The 19725-nt window shown below is 37.5% G+C and overlaps 1 protein-coding gene and 1 pseudogene across 1 annotated transcript; both read left to right on the top strand.

The window, feature by feature from the left end:
* Positions 1 to 1794: 1794 nt before the first annotated feature.
* LOC145906861 (ribonuclease inhibitor-like) lies at positions 1795 to 5878 on the top strand. The gene is made up of 8 exons (XM_082994335.1): positions 1795 to 1947; positions 2510 to 2677; positions 2739 to 2894; positions 3147 to 3308; positions 3663 to 3824; positions 4303 to 4464; positions 5030 to 5191; positions 5645 to 5878. Exons 1-8 carry the CDS (start codon positions 1795 to 1797, stop codon positions 5747 to 5749), a joined length of 1230 nt encoding a protein of 409 aa, XP_082850461.1. The 3' UTR covers positions 5750 to 5878.
* A 1132-nt stretch (positions 5879 to 7010) lies between these two features.
* Positions 7011 to 7982, top strand: LOC145906863 (uncharacterized; annotated as a pseudogene).
* Positions 7983 to 19725: the final 11743 nt, after the last annotated feature.

A 19725-nucleotide genomic window follows, 5' to 3' on the forward strand; every position in this document is an offset into this window, starting at 1 on the left:
ATCACACTTCACAGATTCAATCATAACAATATCCAGTTACATGTAGCAAGATCTTGTATTTAAATGAACTGCAGACAGGGTCACTGATTTGAGCTGTTATGTGTTTTAACCTATTGGAGCAGTCAGTCTGTCTGCAGCTCACCAAAACATTTATGGGTTTTATTGCTAATATCACATGTTTGTAGTTGAGGATATCAAGAAAGAATTACGAAACCATGCTGAGAAGGAATCGTCATTAGAATGTGGTCAAGAGTATGGGAGGATTGTGGATCCAGTTGAACTTGTCCTTGCTAAATACTCTGGGGGATCAAATTCTGATGAAAAAGATCCCCAAAAACGTCGAAAACGGTTGGCTAAGTTAATAGATCAAGGAAGTGGACTCAAAGGTGACATAACAGTGGAAAACATGTTTAATACGGCAAAACTTGAAGCACAATACAAAGTTAAACACAATAAATTGAGTGAAGTGAATGTTGATAAATACAGCAAATCAATTGCAGTTGTTGGTGTAGTTGGTGTTGGCAAAAGTACTTTGACCAAAGTCTACATCAAACATATATTAAACAAAACAAATCTACCAAATTCTTCTTGGGTTTTTTACATTAAGATGGGTGAAATTGACCAAACTAAAGAGTGTGACTTGTACACACTTCTGTTTGCCCCGCTAATAAACCAAAAAAAAATATCAAGCAAGAATGAAAACAACCTGATCGAAAATATCGAGCTTGACCCTGAAGTGAGGATCATTATAGATGGTTGGGATGAAGCTGGCACTACAAGTTTTCAGGATGCTGACAAGTTAAAATCTATCGACTCAACAGCCAAACCTATTGCTTGGTTGCTGAACATTTTAAATGGAACTCTCCTTCCTCATGCTTATAAGCTTGTGACATCCCGAAAATCAGAGTTTATGGATGTCCCTTTGAAATACCGACCAGAGTTTGTTGTTGAAATCTTAGGTCTCAGCTCAAATGCTCAGAAACAACTAACTGAGCGTGTTTGTGGAGAACAACATGAAGAAGTTCAAGACTTGCTAAATGCCAACTGTACACTGTTGGAAAACTGTGGTGTGCCTGTGAGAATGCTGATGATCCTCAACTACTTGTTGCAAAGGATTAAGTCTGGGGACGAAAGTACAGAACCGATAACTCTTACTGGCGTTTATGTTGCCATGCTAAACACATATATCCGATCAAAGCATTGTTGTTTTGGTGATGATGTTGATGCTGTAAAGAACCTCTCTGACTTGGCATGGTATGGATTTCAAGACAGGAAAGCAATATTTACAGACAATGACCTGGCCAAATTTGGCATTCCATTGAGAGCTCAACAGTCATTTGTTGATACTAATGTTGAATCAGATGAAAATCTGACAATGGTCATTCTACGACAAGACAAAATAAGTTTCTTTGTGCATCGCTCATGGCAAGAACTGTTGGTTGCACTCAAGCTTGTTCTCTTCAGGAATTTGGATGAGATGAAAAAGGATTTAAAAGATTCTCATGAATTGGGGGAATGGGAAAATATTCTCACATTCTGTTTTGGTCTCTGCAATGATCAAATTTTTAAAGAGGCCAAGAAACTGACCCAATTTGAACAAAATCAAAAAAAGGAAACGATTTTGGGAAGGCAAAGCATTTTGTCTGATGCTGTTGTAAACATAGCAAAACCTCTCGAGAATATGCCAGACCTTCCAAACTTGGCAGACTGGTTTCATCTTTTTGGATGTTTAAATGAACTAGACAACAAGGTCATCATAGTAAGGTCAAACCATATTTACATTCTGAATATAACATGAAAGGATTAACTTTCTCCTCGGATGTGAAAAATTTCCGCACAGTTTTTGAACATTGTGATGAATATCCACGTTTCTACTATGTTGATTTTCCTGTTGTTGGAAATGTCTTCGAAAGTTTTGCAGGATTTGTGAAAGAACATGAGATTGAGGTTAGTTGAGGTTATCAGTCAAACTATTGATGCAAAGATACTTCACTTGTTGACAGCACAAACCTAACTTTTATATATGTGTTTGTGATTAACATTGCTTAGTTGCATGAGTGTATATTTTCTAATGAGTTGAATGCCACCTGAATATGCAGTGATATTAACTCATAAATGTTCAGCCCAGAGCTTGGCAACCCCTGACATGCTAAGAACCAGTTAGAATCTTTTGTAATAAACCACATCAAACTCGAGGCCACGAATGATGGCAAGTATTATTTTTCCCTTCCAAAACACATAAACCAAATTAAACATCACAATTTTTTGTGAACTTGCAAAACATACAGAAACAGTCAAGTGCCACCAAAAGTGTGAAATTTATCTTTGTTTGTGTATTTTCCCTAAAGAAGCTTGTGGTTTGAATGGAGCCAAAGTGTACAGTGAAAGAGCCACATGGGGCTCCCAGAGTCATGGGTTGTCGACCTCTTGTTCAGCCAGTGTGATTTACTGTTCCGTTTGCATTGTTGTCATCAGCATTTGTTCCAGCATTAAACTTTTTTCATCATAGATTTTTGACCTAAACTTAGAGAAGTGGAATGACGAACAAGCAACACATCTAGCAATGTGCATTCCATTAACAGAATCACTTGCATTGTCTTCAAACCATCACAACTCACCGTGTTTAAAAACATTGAATTGCATTAAGGACTCTCTAAAAAATGAACGTCCACATAAGGTTTAAACTTTCTTTTATTAACGAGTGTTTGTATATTCTGTAGTCATTTGTTTTATTTCAGCTTAAAGCCCTGCTTCTAAATGGATTTAATATAAGCAATAATGATCTTCTTTGCTTGGGTGAAATTCTTCATTGTTTTGAAGATCTTTGGATTGTTAGATGTAATGTGACTAAAGTGGACAATTTTGCCACTGCTTTGGCCAAACTAGATACACCAGTAAGTCTTATTATGTTTCTGTGATGTTTCCTAATGTAAACACATGGTATGTAGTATTTGTACTTGCAAAAATTGCATATTAAAACTTTAGTGCATATTAATGCCAGATATCTACTTACTTTATAAATTAAAGCCAATGCAAAGCACACTGCCATGCTACATTTTGACAGCAGGCTATGGGTACAACTGTCTTTAATTGAACTCGCCTAAAATATCTTTGTCGCCCATAGGCCCAATTTTGTTTACTTTTAGATGAAATCATTTTCTCTGCATACAAACAACATCGGAAACTCTGGAGCAGAAAAAATTGGAAAATGTTTGAAGAATGTACAAAACCTGCACTTGGACACATGTGGAATCACTTCAGAAGGAATTCCGTATTTGTCTTCAGCTTTGCTCGAACTACCAGCTCCAGTAAGGTTTTGCAATAATGTAACTTGTATTCAACCAAACTACTTCTGAGAGAAAATTAGGCTACCTCTACAATATGTTGCTGGTTGAGATGGAAAGGACACTAATATGTTTATTTAGTTTTATTTGAAGTTTTGCAAACACATATATAAACAAACCTGATTACAACCTTTCATTTGATCTTGAAGCTTTAGTTTGAGAACAGTAACTTTTCTTATTAATTAGGATCATTACAGCATATTGTGTTGATAATTATCAAACAAAAGTTCACTCCTGCAAATTTAGCTTGAAAACATCAATAGTTATTTCAAGCATGCATAGTTATTTTATGCTGCATTCATACTAAATATTTTTTAGATGAAATTACTTGATTTGTGTGGAAATAACATTGGGAACTCTGGTGCAAAAGAAATAGCAAAATGTTTGAACAAAGTACAGGGACTGTGCTTGAGGAGTTGTGGAATAACATCAAAAGGAATTCCACATCTGTCTTCAGCTTTGCTCGAATTACCAGAACCAGTAAGGTTTCAGTTCTGTTTTAGTTCACTGCTATATTCTGTAAAATACAGGTTTACCAGTGGGATTTGCTAATTCTGAGAACATTACTTTGGTATTACTTTCCCAATAAATTAATTGTTGAACTATCACCTTTCATGAATGATATGAATGGGTTTCATGCACTCTGACTCAGAATACTTTCAAGTTCAAACTTTTTGCATCAGAGTGCAGATATTATTGATTACAATATAGAAGGACACTGATAAGTTTATCTAGTTTTGTTTAAAGTTTGACAGAATGCTAACACTGAAATGAACAAAACTTGAAGCTTTAGTTTGATAATAGTAACTTTTCTCATTAATAATGATGTTTACAGCATGTTGTGCTGATAATTATCAAACAAAATTTTATAAATGCAAATTTGGCTCAAAACGTCAATAGTTATTTCAAGCATACATAGTTATTTTATGCTGCTTTCATATTAATTTTTTTTTTTTAGATGAAAGAACTTTATCTGAATAGAAATAACATTGGTAACTCTGGTGCAAAAGAAATAGCAAAATGTTTGAACAAAGTACAGGACCTTAACTTGGGTTATTGTGGAATAACATCAGAAGGAATTCCACATCTGTCTTCAGCTTTGCTCGAACTACAAGAACCAGTAAGGTTTCAGTTCTGTTTTAGTTCACTACTATATTCTGTAAAATACCGGTTTACCAGCTGCACTTGTTACTTATAAGAACATTACTTTAGGGTTCCATTATTCATAGGTTTTAAACAATTCAACTTTAATGAATGACATGAATGGGTTTCATGCACTTTGACTCTGATTCAAAATACTAAATTTGTATCAGAATCAACATGTTATTGGTTACAAGAGAAAAAGGACAAAGATATGTTTACATAGTTTTGATTGAAGTTTAACATGATGCTAACACTGATATGAACAAAACTGGTCACAACATTAATTTTTATCTTGAATCTTTAATTTGGTAACAACAATGTGTTGCTGGTGGCACACACATATCTGTTCACTGCTTGGTTTGTGTTTATTATGACATAGTGCTTTTCACATTTAGAAAAATAAATAATTTAAAAAATATATTTTGATTTTTTATCATTTTGTCTTGGATGCAAAATTTCACTCATGGTTTTTGAGGACAGTTTATTATTTGTTTGTTTACCCTGAAGTTGACCTTTAAATGCTTAGCTTGAAATGTTTTTAGATTCAGAAAGTCAATTTAATTGGAAACCCTATTGGTGATGATGGCTGCAAAAAACTGTCAAAAAGTTTGGCTAAAGTGAAGAACCTCATTTTGTTTAGCTGTGGAATTACTTCTAATGGATTAAATGCATTGGCAAAAGAATTGTCAAAGTTGGAAGATCCAGTAAGTTACAATAAGTGGAGTCCCAGCATCTTTCATACATGAGTAGAATATCAGTCTGTAAGATGGTAACTTGACTGAATTGTATGGCTAGTTGTTGAAGTTTATTTTTGTGTTTGGAGGTTAATTTTTGTTTACAAATACTGAGATTCAACATTCAAGAATTTTACAACTAAGTTTGAATTTTCAGCATTTTGTGACAGACTAATGAAGAAATTTACAGCTTTACATCATGCTAGCAGTGCTAATCACTTATAATTGAAAACAAATTTAACTGATTACATGTTTACTATTAATGCCATAAGTTTACTATTACCATAAGTTCATAGTTTGCCAATCATGCCAGATTAACCACTACATACAGTTGTGTGTTTTCTACCTGCAAATATGTTGGTCTTTGTTACAGTTCTAATACTGGTAGGTTTATGTTTAATTACATCAAGATTTATTTATTAGATGGAATCCTTGAACATTAGTCCAAACAACGTGACGGAGGAAGAAGCTGAAAACATTTTCGGGGAAGTTCGAGGAAAAGTACAGAACTGGCGTGGTTTGTTTTAATGGGTCCACGCTGATTAACAACACTGTTTAAAGGAAAGTCAAACATTTAAGTCTTATGTGCTGTATAACTCTTATGTGCTGTGTAAGTTTTATGGGCTGTGTAAGTCTTATGTGCTGTATAACTCTTATGTGCTGTATAACTCTTATGTGCTGTATAAGTCTTATGGGCTGTATAAGTCTTATGTGATGTACAACTATTATGTGCTGTATAAGTTTTATGTGATGTACAACTCTTATGTGCTGTATAACTCTTATGTGCTGTGCAACTCTAATGCGCTGCATAACTCTTATGTGCTGTATAACTTTAATGTGCTGTATAACTCTTATGCGCTGTACAACTCTAATGCGCTGCATAACTCTTATGTGCTGTACAACTCTTATGTGCTGTATAACTCTTATGTGCTGTATAACTCTTATGCGCTGCATAACTCTAATGTGCTGTACAACTCTTATGTGCTGTATAACTCTTATGTGCTGTGCAACTCTAATGCGCTGCATAACTCTTATGTGCTGTATAACTTTAATGTGCTGTATAACTCTTATGTGCTGTAGAACTCTAATGTGTTGCATAACTCTTATGTGCTGTATAACTCTAATGTGCTGTATAACTCTTATGTGCTGTATAACTTTAATGTGCTGTATAACTCTTATGCGCTGTACAACTCTAATGCGCTGCATAACTCTAATGTGCTGTATAACTCTTATGCGCTGTACAACTCTTATGTGCTGTATAACTCTAATGTGCTGTATAACACTAATGTGCTGTATAACTCTTAAGTGCTGTATTTGTTAATGTATATATTAAACTGGTCGTTAGACTTTGGGTTGGAAAGTAGCCTTTTTATCAGGAGTCAGATATACGGCAGTGTTATTATTTTGTGTAGACGTTTTAAATGACGCCCTGCATAAAATTTGGTGACCCCGACGTGATATTTAAATGGGCAATTTAACATTCTGTTGTGTTTTTACGTGCTTTAATTATGTCGTAAAAGGCTTCTGGTGTAATTCCCCAATTTATAGAAAGTGTGATTAAATTAAAAGGGGTAGGAAAGTCAGACCCGTTGATCACGCCAGGTAATTTCGATGCTCTATGTCACGCAGCTACAGAGGCAGACATAAGTTAGCACAACAGCGATTATGTTGATTATTTACCAGGTAACGATTTGTTCCGTTGCGGTTTAAACGTTACAGGCAGTGCCGCGCCGCATTGTTAAACACGATTATTTGGCCAATCACTGCAAATCCCCAATCATCATATTCTATGCCTCAGCCTCGCTCGAGTTATTTTGCTCCCCCTGGAAATAATGACCAGGCCGCATCCATGTTTTTGCCTCGGGGTCGGGCACCGTTTTCGACGCCTTGTTATCCTGGTGTATCCGCACCGCATTCCCCCCCTAGCCGAACTGCACCTGTCACACCTATGGCAGCGAAAGTAAAATTAGGCTCAATGTGGCAGGATGCTGTAAAGTTGTGGTTAGCGACCGTTGAAGGTATTTTTCAGAACCATCAAATACCATCTGACGACGAGAAATTCAACTTAACCATTTCTTCCCTCAATCAAGAACAAGCTCAACGGGTTGGTCACGTCATTCTGGGTAAGGTTGGTCGTCGCTCTTATGGTGATTGAAACAAGCGCTTTTGAAGGCATTTGATAGTAACCCCATTACTGAAGTGCATGAATTATTTCACGATCTTGCGCTGGAAAATAAGCGTCCAAGTGTACTTTTGAATCGCATGAAAGTTCTCTTGGGTAATTACCAAGATTTATGCCCAGATGCGGAAAAATTATTAAAACAGTTGTTTTATGACAGATCAGAATGATATTGGGGCCTGACTATGGTTTGTCAGTTGATTTATTGGCTGAAAAAGCTGATTACATAATGTTGATTAGCGAACCAGGTAAGTTTCAGTCACACCAAGTGGTTAATAAACATCATGTTCCACATAATGTTTCGGATTCCAAAACATTTTTGCCAGCACTCAAATGGTAATAAATGATAACATAGAGAGGCGTCTAAGGGAAATGACCGAAGAGTTACAGGCGTTAAAATCTGATCAAACTGTAACTTCTGCAACTCCCCGATTTCAGGCACCAAGAGGGCAAAATGGCGGATATCACAGGTCCGTAAACTTTGCCGCACGCAACAACAATTATCGACCACCACAGCGCCGAGAATTTACTGCTCGACCTGGCCCGAGACAAACAAACTTTAATGGCGGACGGGACTTCTAACGACCGCGCTTCGCATAGGCGCCACCTTCCGACTTGTGTTATTATCACAGCAGGTATGGTTCGCATGCATATAATTGTATTCCGCCATTTTCTTTTGATCATCAGAAAAACGGTCAGCGTCTCTCTCATTAAGGGTGAACAATGTCAGGGGCGTCGAAAAGCATTCTAGCACTTTCACCATTTTTGATAAGAATCATAAACTTAATGTTCTTGTAGATACTGGCAGTGCTTTAAGTCTTATTCCCCGCAACTTAGAGCGTGAATTTTATCCTAGTTTACCTGTAAAAATGAAATGCGCGCTGGGTAACGAAAATCTTATAGGGAAATATTATCGTAAACTTACCTAAATAATGTAAACGAACAAAAAAATGTGGGGTAAATTCAGAATTCTATACCGCATATGCGCAAGTTATGTCAAATTACGCGACTCGTATTTAGAAACATTGCACTTTAGGCGACGCAAAGGTTCCTTTCTCCTGTAAAGTGACGCATTCTCTAGTCGCCTTTGCGCCCTTGTACGAGGTCCTAACGAGATGTGCTCGGCAAATCATTTTCCGTTCCTCGCTCGTAAACGCCTCGTTAAAATCAGATTTAACGAGCTCGTTTGTTTAACGAACGAGGGTCGGTTAATTAACAACTGCTAGTCGGCACTCGGTTCGTACGTTTGCACCAACAGCTTTTTAACAGGATGGAGAAGGAACGAAATATAAAATACTGTGATTAAATGTACAGAGAACACGATGCGTGCGTGATTCAAAGATTCCCACATTACTGTTTTAATGCAGTGATTCCCGACCTTTTTGTGGTTGCGTACCACTTGGAGGTAAAACAATTTCGACGCGTGTACCACCTAGTTGAGTGTTACAAATGAACCTAAGTCCTAAGGGATGAAGTAACAAACATTTCGAGATCACTTCCGATTTTTTAAATGCAAACCATCCGCAAACTACTGAAAGGTGCTCACGTATCTCCTGTAATGCCGTCACGTACCACCTGTAAAGCCGTCACGTACCACCGGTTGAGAAACACTGGTTCAATGACCCTACATTTCTCGTGACTTACAATGACGTACTTTGGAGTGTTTACTTTTCTCACAAAGGAAAGTTTACCCATGGAACTGCTTTTGTAATAAGCACCTGTGTTGGGCGTCATTGCAAATTTGCTTTCAGTGAGTTTTTGTCGGCGAAGCGAAACTCAACCCGCTCACAGTCTTCAACGTAGATTCAATTTAGCAGACTTGATGGGCGATTATCGTCCTGTAGCGGGAATTTGAGATAGACCTAAATGGATTTATGATGTATTGAATTTGGGAAATCCCAATGTTACAACTTTGTTTGACTTTACGAATTTTATTTGTTTAGGATGTAAAATTATGATATATGTTTTGTTTGTGATTAATGAATAAAAACTGGGCCAATTTAAAACCAAAGGCCCCTGGCAGGCTGTCGATCGCTCACCGTATCGATATAATTATATATTAAAATCCCAAAAAGCAATCTGTGGAAAGCTCAAATGGATTTTTTAATGAGAAAAATATATTTAGCCTAAAAACAGCCACCAATTGGAGAAACTGATGATGCCGTTTTTAGGCGAAATATATTTTTCTCATTAAATAATCCATCTGAGCTTTCCACAGATCGCTTTTTGGGATTTTAATATATAATTATGTTTTGTTTGGATGCAAATTAATTAATAAAATTATTTTCTTCGGCAATGTAGGTACAGTTTTTATCGAGGAAACATTTTGTTAATTGGTTTGTTGTCATTAGGGATCTTTGTTGCAATAAACTAAGTTCAAGGAGCAGTTTTACTTAAGAAGAGCCGAAGGTGGCCTCAGTATTTTCGTTGAACGAGGAGTTTTCGACTGGCACTTTCTGCAGATTCTTGGACATGTCTTGCAAACGAAAAAATGAAGGCATTGCGAATAATTCTGAACCTCCCTTAAAAAAAGGTCGTTCAGGTACGACTATAATTTGTTATTTTAACATATTGTTGGTTTAAATTTAGGCTATTTTATTAACTGTACAGAAACAAAGAATATGTTAGCTTTTTGAAGTTAAGATAATTACATAATTTGCAAAGTTATATTTTCACTTTTATTTTTGCTTCATGTTTGGTTCTTAAACTATGCTTTGTAGAGTTTATGTTAAGTTTATCTGTGATAACACAAAACCTAACTATGACTCCAAAAAGACTCCAACACTGTGCAATTAGTAATTACTGGGTTGTATTAAAATTAGTAAAGCATTCGAATACTCACAATAAAAGATGCAATTTCAATGGGGCAGTTCGAGTAAATACAATGATGTGTAATGAGACAGTACAATTGTTTGATGTTGCGGTTCAGAAACTGTCTGACTTTACAGCTCAAGCGGTCAATTATGAAGACTGAATTTCAGGCGTGTTTACCGGATAAAAATGTCATAAAACAAACGTGAATAACAAAGAATCGTAAAGCTTAGGTTTGCGAAAAATTCTGGTGTTACTAAGCTGACCAAGATTAATTTCTCTCACGTGCGAGAGCGGCTTATCAGAATAATAACGCACGAGAATCTCGACAAGGCGAATTACAGAGTGACCTGCGTTAATGAATGAATCTTGGTTAAACAATTAAAAGCGATAAAATACAATTTTAACTACATATTATATTCCCCCGTTTGCAAGACCTTTCTTGCAAAAAAGTTTGTAGCCGTTAGAAATCCGTGTTGCTCTTCACCATTTATCTTCATGAAGGTCTTCGATGATGAGGAAAACATTGTCTGTTGGTTCAAACTCATTCGGATGTAAACAAACAATCGTTTGTGTGTATTCGACCATGCCACCGCTGTGACTTCGCGTGATTGGTCGATTGTGTGTGATTGCGTACTTGGCATGGCTTGACAATTCTTTAAGCCGTCGTGAATTTGTGTTTGGCGTCGCGCGTATGAAGTTTCATTTCTTTGTTGATTCGTTGGTCTCCTGGACGATGAAAGGTGGTCAACGGGCATTGGTATGGTGTTGATTGATTGAAGCTCTGTCTTTAGATAGCGTCTCCAGCGAATAGCAAGGTATGATGATTGAATAGTGTTGTGTTCAGTGCACTCTGGAGGACGTAATAGCTTGGGTTGGTGTCTTGAGATCAGCGTCATGACTTCGTTACGTTGTTGTCTTGTAGTGTTTTGTGTCGTCATTTCTTGGCTTTGTTGATATGGTTTGTTGTTTGTGGTGCTGTGCTTGACGTCATGTGCGCTCGGTGCTGTGTTGTAGCTTGCCTTGGCTCGAACTGAGGTGTGGCGTTGTTTCCTGGGGCGGTGTGTAGAATCGCTGGTGACGTTTTAATGCGTTTCGTGATGACGTGGACGTTGGGTTGTTGAAGAAGATGCGTGGAAACGTATGGATGTGTCTCGTTTTGACGTTGAGATCACTTCTCATTGACGTAATTGCGCGATCAACGTTGTCGATGGCTCGTGTCTACGCGTTTCACAAAGTTTGAATGTTGTACATCGAATAAGGAACTATATCTTCAGCTTTTTATCTCTCGATGCGGCCAAACGGGGGTGAATGTGACGTCATATCTGTGAATGAACTTACAAAGCGGTACCAGTACAAAACAAATGCGTTGAAATTGAAAAAAAGAGTAAGGGCTAAACTGTGGGGCCTTCAAAAAGTAATTGGCTCATAATTCTCGCGTAAGCAGTCATCAGAAAAAAAAACTTTCGCCTCTCATAAACAGTAAGCAACGGCAGGTGGTTTACGCACGAGGTTTATCCCCTCGTAAAAAACATGCATACGCTGCAAGAAAACGTCTTTAAGAGCAGACGGGGATTTAATTTTGTTGCACTGAGAGCAAAAAAAATGTTTCGTTATCCTACAGCAACAAACGTCATAAAAACCATAAATGGTTAGTATTACGTAACCACTAAGGGCTAGGCGTTTGCTTGAAAGAGTAAAAGCGAAAACAATATGCGCATTACCAGGTAATTTTCGATAATGTTCCGACGTTTGTAGGCAAGATTTCTTGATGGATCCTTGATGCTTACAATGGCAGATAAAAATTCATTGCGTTTAATAATCCATGACTGTTGACAGTGAAATTGTAAAGTCCAACAACATTCCATAGGTGTGGCTGTAAAGTTCTTGAAAGTGGAAACCACCTGCCCCTCACGGCAGACTTTGCCTGTTCTCATTCTTGCCTGTTGGATTCTGGTTCAACACAGTTTTTGTTCTGCCGGAATTGTCCGTTTGATTTCCCGCAGCGACAACACCGACGCCCTCCGGCCGTCCTTGCCAAACCATTGAGACGGCTAAAAACTGCCCGCCAAACCAACGGTTCCGAAACTGACTCTTTTGCACAAACAATATCGTTAGAAGAATTTCTTACCTGCTTCATCTCAATATCATGTTCTATTTATGTCGGTTGGGATTAATTTTGAAAGGTTTGTCGTGATCGACACGATCCACGAGAGATCTCACCGTTAATTCCTTTTGCATAGCAATAGCAGTTGGTTGTATTTGGCATAATCTGTGCGTTTTGACATCCACGAGGATATCGTGAAACTCTAAAAAGTCTACTCCTAAAATACATTGGTTAACATCGCAAACAAGAAATTTCCATTAAAACAACCAATATTCAAGCACAGATTCAGTGTTATAGATCCGTAAGAACAAAATTCCGGTCCGTCTCTGAGGTTATATTGTGGTTTTGAAAAATCATGTCAATGGATGCCCTCCACAGTTTTACAAAGCCACTCCAAAATTCGGGAAACTTAACCTTGGACAGCGACCCCGGGTAACCTATCACGTTGCTAGTATTAGGGTTGAAAACCGTAGGCAACCGGGTGAAACGAAAGTAGTTTCCGTAAAAAGGGTTCGGCCATTCTGAGAGGGGTTGAAATTGGGGTAGTTATTGTAACCGGAAAGTATTCGTTAGAGCGGGGGTTGATTGAATTTCTGCGGGAATTTGGGGGTTGTCACTAACTACCGAGTAAGCGGCCTCCATACCCTGTCCCTCTACAGGCGAATCACACACCGACTCGCTTTGCGACATGGTTTATGAACACAATCGGCGTGGTCAATGCACTGCCCGCTAATGTAATAAGCGGTTCACTATCACACGCAACAGTCTTACCTTTACTACTAAATTTGATGATGCTAGGAAAAAATGAGATTTTCTTACTGGCCATTAAACAACAAAGATATACGTCAATAGCAATTTCACCGTACATGCAACGTACAATGGTTATTAAAACATGCAATTTGTGCACAGTTCTTGCAACAAGGACTTTGACAATACTACACAAAAATTACGAAAGTTCAGGCGCTAAATTAAGAGATACAATGACTTTTAAACGTACAAAAAGGCGATAAGTACGATTGCAGATCAGAAGGTATTTACATTGCGTAATTAAATCACGTGGGCGGGAAACCACTTGTAGAGTTTATGTTAAGTTTATCTGTGATAACACAAAACCTAACTATGACTCCAAAAAGACTCCAACACTGTGCAATTAGTAATTACTTGGTTGTATTAAAATTAGTAAAGCATTCGATTACTCACAATAAAAGATGCAATTACAATGATGCAGTTCGTTATAAATCCAATGAGGGATGAGACAGAACAATTGTTTAATGTCACGATTCAAAAACTGTCTGGATTTTCAACCCGAGTGTTCAATTATATAGACTCAATGTCAGGCGTGTTGGTCGAGTAAAAATTATATAAAACAAACGTAAATAACAGAGAACTCATAAGGCTTAGGTCAGCGGAAAATTCCAGTGCAGCAGAGCTGACCGATTAATTTTCTGTCACGTACAAGAGTGGGCTTATCAGGTTAATAACGCACGAGTATCATGACTTGGCGAATTAAAGAGTGACGTGCGTTAATGAACGAATGTTGGTTAAACAAACAAAAGCGATAACAAACAATTTTCATTATTTTCTACATTTTATCTCCCCCCGTTTACAAGAGCTTTCTTGCAATAAAGTTCGTGGCCGTTAGGAATCCGTGTTGCTCTTCTGCGTTTGAAGGTCTTCGATGAATAGAAAAACATTGTCTGTTGGTTCAAACTCATTCGGATGTGAATGAACAATCGTTCGTGTGTGCGTGTTCGACCAAGCCACCGCTGTGGTTTCGCGTGATTGGTCGATTGTATGTAATTGCGTACATGGCATGGCTTGCCAGTTCTTTGAACCGTCGTGCATTTGTGTATTGCGTCGTGCCTATGAATTTTCATTTCTTCGTGGAGTCGTTGGTCTCCTTGACGATGAGGTGGTCGACGATCAAAGGTGGTCAACGGGCGTTGGTATGTTGTTGATAGATTGATGGCGACTCCAGCGAATCGCAAGGTATGATGATTGAATAATGTGGTGTTCAGTGCACCCTGGATGACGTAATAGCTTGCGTTGGTGTCTTGATTAGCGTTATGGCGTCGTTACGTTGTAGCTTGCGGTGGTGCGAACCGATGTGTGGCGTTGTTGCCTGGGGCTTTTGTTTGCTCTGCCGGAATTGGCGGTTTGATTTTCCGCAGCGACACTCCCAACGCCCGACGGTCGTCCTGGCTAAACCATTCAGACGGTTCGAAAACTGTCTGCCAAGCGATTGAGACAGAACCCGTCCGCCAAGGCAAACATTATTTTCTACATGTTCGACGCGCGACACCACTGTTCGACACGGACGGAGTGAATAAATGTTGAGTTATACCGGTATACAGTACCGCGAACAGACCAACGCTATTGTTATCTACAAATGTCTATAAATTGAATTACTATAATAACTTAATTAAGTCTAACATATCGGGCACGCCAATCTTGCAACATTCACACCGTTCTTACTAGTTTTCTTTGTTCGAAGATTGGACGCCAACGATTTTCCTATTAACATATAGCCTTGTTGTCACTTTTTGCCGTAGATACTGGTGGCATAAGTGGTTCGAAGACGTTGGTGCCAATATAAGTCGTTTAAATTCAAACCGCAAACAATCATTTGGGGAGAAATTTGTGTTTCGAGTCACTATCAAGCAGCAGTCTGTATTTAACTGAACGGTTACGTAGTGTTGAAAACTTAATAGCATTATCGTTTAAGATCCCACCCCAAAATAAATATGTCTGTTTAGATGGCTAAATAAACGAAATCGCAATAAATTTTCGGACAAAATCCATGCAAAAACCTATCAGCACTTACTTTAACGTTCAGCGAATAAGCACATTTATACCTAAAACTAACCAGCATTGTTTCTAAACATAAGGCGTTATTACAGAACACGTGGCATTGTTACCAACAATGTTGCATTGTTATGAAACAAGTGCCATTCTTCGTTCAATCGGACCTTAAAAGAGACATATCAGTTTGCAACATGCAAGGTTTTTAATTGGTTTGTCGCTATTTTAACGTGTATTCCAAACTTATGCAAGTACAAGAATCCTGTAATCGAAATAAGCCTGGTCGTTCTAATGCGTTAGTTACCAGATACGACATTTTTGCTATTCGACACGCACGACAATTTTTCTCAAGATGTTCGACACGCAATAAAAAATCGATGACCTGCTCACAATAAAACATGCAATTTCAATGAGGCAGTTCGAGTACATCCAATGATGCGAATGAGACAGCACAAATGTTCAATGTGGTGGTTCGGAAACTGTCTGACTCTACAGCTCGATAAAATACAATTTTAACTACAGATTCATTAACACAACGATGCCAGACTCCTGGGTTCTGAAAAGGTGCAACACAACAATGTATTAGAATTTGAGTTTCTTTTCTGCCAAGAATTTTGGGTCATAGATTCTAATTTTTTTTTCTAAACATGCAAGTTATACTGACAATGGTTTCATTTAATAAGATTTTGCTTTTTTAACAACAGATGCATCTCAGAGTATAGATGCCCAATCATCTCACATTAGTGGTCGAAGTGTGGTTGGGGTTGGAGGCAATGTTATCCAAATAAACTTTACCTTACCTGCAGGTTAGTGTGTTATTATACTGGTTTCAAAGAAGCCATGTAAAACATTTTGTTATAACCTTTTCCTAGGAAGCGACATGCTTTAGTATAACATTGTCATTGTTGAATTGACTGTCATTGATCTATAGTCTGCAGTTTCAAAGAAAATTAAGACAAAATTGTATTGATGTCATTGGTGTGAAACTAAGTAATAAATTTTATGAGCAGTAAATATATATTTACTGTTGTTTCACATGTAATTTATATTTTTGTATGTTTTCTTACTGCAACTTTTTTCAGATGGAAGTTCATCTAAGAGCTCAAATCTAAATGGTAAGCAAAGAGTTATATGGCATAAAAATGTGACTGTGGTCCATAATAATATTTTAGTGTAGTAACTATATTATAAATGATTATGTACATTTTTACCTGAAAAACTTTCAAAAGAACTAAATGCTATTCTTCTTGGGGTATCTTTTTTGAACTGTGCTACAAAATTTTCAAAATTCAAAAATTAAGAATTTTTATATTTGTGCTTTGACATTTTCAAAAATAATAATTCAATGTTTAGCCCATGAATTTGACACATTGTCATCAAAATAATTATGCCATTCACATCATATTAATTTCCCTTTTCGTCCCTTTAATACAGGGGTGTCCAACCTTTTTGGCCAAAGGGCCACATGTGGTTTGAGGCCATTTGAGTTTTACTGCTAATTTGTAATCTTAGAAATAACTGTCTTATCATTTCTAATTAAAACCCTCACACCAAACTTCTAACTATTAGAAGTGTGTATGATTCACTTGTGCAAACATTACAACAAACATACCAAGAGTAAAGTCAACAAAGTTTTTGCTGAACGTTGACATTTCAATGTGAAGTTTGGCACTGTTTTTCTCCAACGTGTTTGGAATATTTGGTGAGATGGACGATGTAGCAATCCGAAGCGAGTTTTCCATATGGCTGTCAGAAATTAGTGATCTCACCGGAGATTTTACATTATTCATCGGCGAAAAAACTTGCTCGCACAATAAGTCTGTGCTGCCAAATAGTGAGGTCACGAAAACTGCCAATCTGTGAATCCTCTTTCTAGCAAAGTCTTTGAAATTCTACCTTAAATCAGATGAGCATTTGAAGAGCACTCCATCTGTAGGTTTTCAGGTACCTCTTCTATCTGAAAAGAAAAGGGGCGGGAAAACACATTGAAATACATGGCAGACTTTTTAAAACACACAAATTTTTACCTCACACAGTTTTTTGCTTCCTCGCGTTAGGACAAAACATGCACAACAATTATTAAAATATTACTGTGTCCCTATGTGGAATAAATTGCCCCAAACCATCAAAAATTTTAGCATCACCGAGTTGAAACATGCCGTGAAAGAATATCTTCTCGACAAGTAACGCCACGTACTTTTTTGTAAACATCCCTTGCGGTCTGTTTGGGCATTGCAGCAAAATCACACTACGATTGGGTTGCAAATGTTATCGCCTTCTGTTTATATCTTCTCTTGTGTATGAAAGTTTTTACCTTGCGTTTTCTTCCCTTTCATGTGTATTTTTGAATATGTGTTGTTTAAATATGTCAGTATCTCCACCTTCTCTCGGCAGCTTCTCGATAACCGCCTACGGTTCAAAGCTGTGTAAAAAGCGCCCAACTGGCAACACTGGATGTAACAATGTGGAATATGTGATGCGTAACAATGCGCATTGTGATACAACAAAAATTAGCTTACACTGTTTTGTACCCCTGCACTAGAGACTATAGAACAGTGGGTTCAACCACAACCCATTTTAGCAACACCATGTAGCTAATGACCCCCTGCCAAAAATTTGCATTCAGGCATACATGTTTTTTTGTATTACATTTTTGTATGCACTATTATTTATCAAAATTTTAGCAAACGACCTCCAGAAAAATGGAAAATGACCCCAGGTTAAAAACCACTGCTATAGAGCAATAGACAAAGAAAAAAAATGCTGTATCAAGTCCATCAGCCATGGCTAAAGTCTCAGCAGCCAGGGTGCTCTTTACTACTCTTCTTATTCGTTTAGATTGCCAACTTAGTAAATTACTTTTTCCATCTTGGCCAACGAGAATAACTAAATGAGCTCCTTGACTTCCTCCATCAGGAAGATTTGCAAAAGCCGCATCAGTAAACACAAAAATTTTCAAAGAGGAGTTGCTTCCAAGATTAGAATATTTCAAATTAATACAGCTTGACTGTGCCTTCCGAATTATTTTATTACATGCAACTAAGTCCCGGACTACAGCATTTTTATAATTTGTTGCTGAAACACAGACATCGAAACTTAAATCTGGTCTAGTTTGAGTTGCAAGCCAAAGAAGTTGTCCAATTTTTTATCGCAAAATATCCCTTTCTTCTTGTGTGAGTTTATCAGTAGGTTGTTTTTTTCGTTGAGATGATATTGGAATTTCCAGCAAATTTTTGACATAGGCAGATTGACTTAATAAAATGCTTTCCTGATCCTGTTTCAATTCTAATCCAATGTATTTAAATTCGCAAAGCCCTCCTAACCTTTTCTGAAATTTGAACTGCCATAATTTTTTTCCTTGCCAGACTGACAGATGCGACCCAACAGTACCATAGCCTTCTTCTAAAGCTGGAAGGCCATCTGTGAAAATAGAAGGTGGTCTTGGATTGCTTCCAAAAACAATCTGACTAGGACTAAATCCAATGTTGTTAACGAGTGAGTTTTTAGCTGAAAGTGCCCAGGCAAGACGTGTGTCCCAATCACATCCTGTATCAAGCTTGATCTTCTTCAAGATATCTGTGATAATCATGTTGTGCCTTTTTATAAACACCATTACTCCATGGAGAGTATGCAGGAGTGGTTTTTACTTCAATACCAAACTTGGAGCACATATCTTTAAATTCTTGGTTATTAAATTCTCTGCCGTTGTCACTCAGTACATTCTTTGGGGCACCAAAAATGCTTACCCAATATTTCAAAAAGTTTTTTACAATGACTGGAGCAGACTTGTTTCTGATAATCACAGCACAACTAAGCCGTGAGAATAAATCAATCATATGAAAATACCATAAACTGGGCTCAATTTCATGCAAATCCATTGCTACAGTTTCATTTACATCATTTGTCCAGGGAAGTGCAACAATGGGTCTTGCAACAGGACGTTTGTGTAAAGCAGAAACTTCACAATTTTGAATCACATTACAGATTACTTCAGAAAAATCATCTTTCCAAGCCTTTGCATCTTTCAATAATTTCATCAAATTTTCTTCTGACACATGTCCAAATTGAACATGTAACTTCCGCATGCACTTTAGAGCTTCGTCTGGAGGCAAGTTATCCAATATCAGGATATCATCACTTTCTCTGGAATTATTGCAACTAGGTAATATATCAATGCAGTAGTGACCACTGCTGGTCAGGTGAACTTGAATCCTTTTACCAAACATTGTCACTTTATCTTGAGATAAGTCAAGTTGAATTGGTGCCTTTTTCAAAGATGCTTTACTTGATAAAAGAGCGGTTTCTGACGGTACAATACACACTCTAATAGATAAACTCTTTCCAGCAATAAAAGCAGGAATCACAGTTTGCTTTTCACAATCTCCAAACTTGAAGATTGATTGCTGGTTAATGATTTTTAATTTATTTTTAAGAAGCTCAGTTAATTTTTTAAAATACCCATCAAACCAAGCTTTACTACACACAGTCTTCGTGCAAGCAGTGTCCAAAATGGCTGAGCATGAAGATTCCACTACGAAAATGTCATTGGAAGACAGACCAGTAGCCAATATTATCTCCACTTCTTCACATTGTTCTGCACTAACA

Source organism: Ascidia mentula, chromosome 6 (assembly GCF_947561715.1).
Source record: "Ascidia mentula chromosome 6, kaAscMent1.1, whole genome shotgun sequence".
Lineage (NCBI taxonomy): Eukaryota > Metazoa > Chordata > Ascidiacea > Phlebobranchia > Ascidiidae > Ascidia > Ascidia mentula.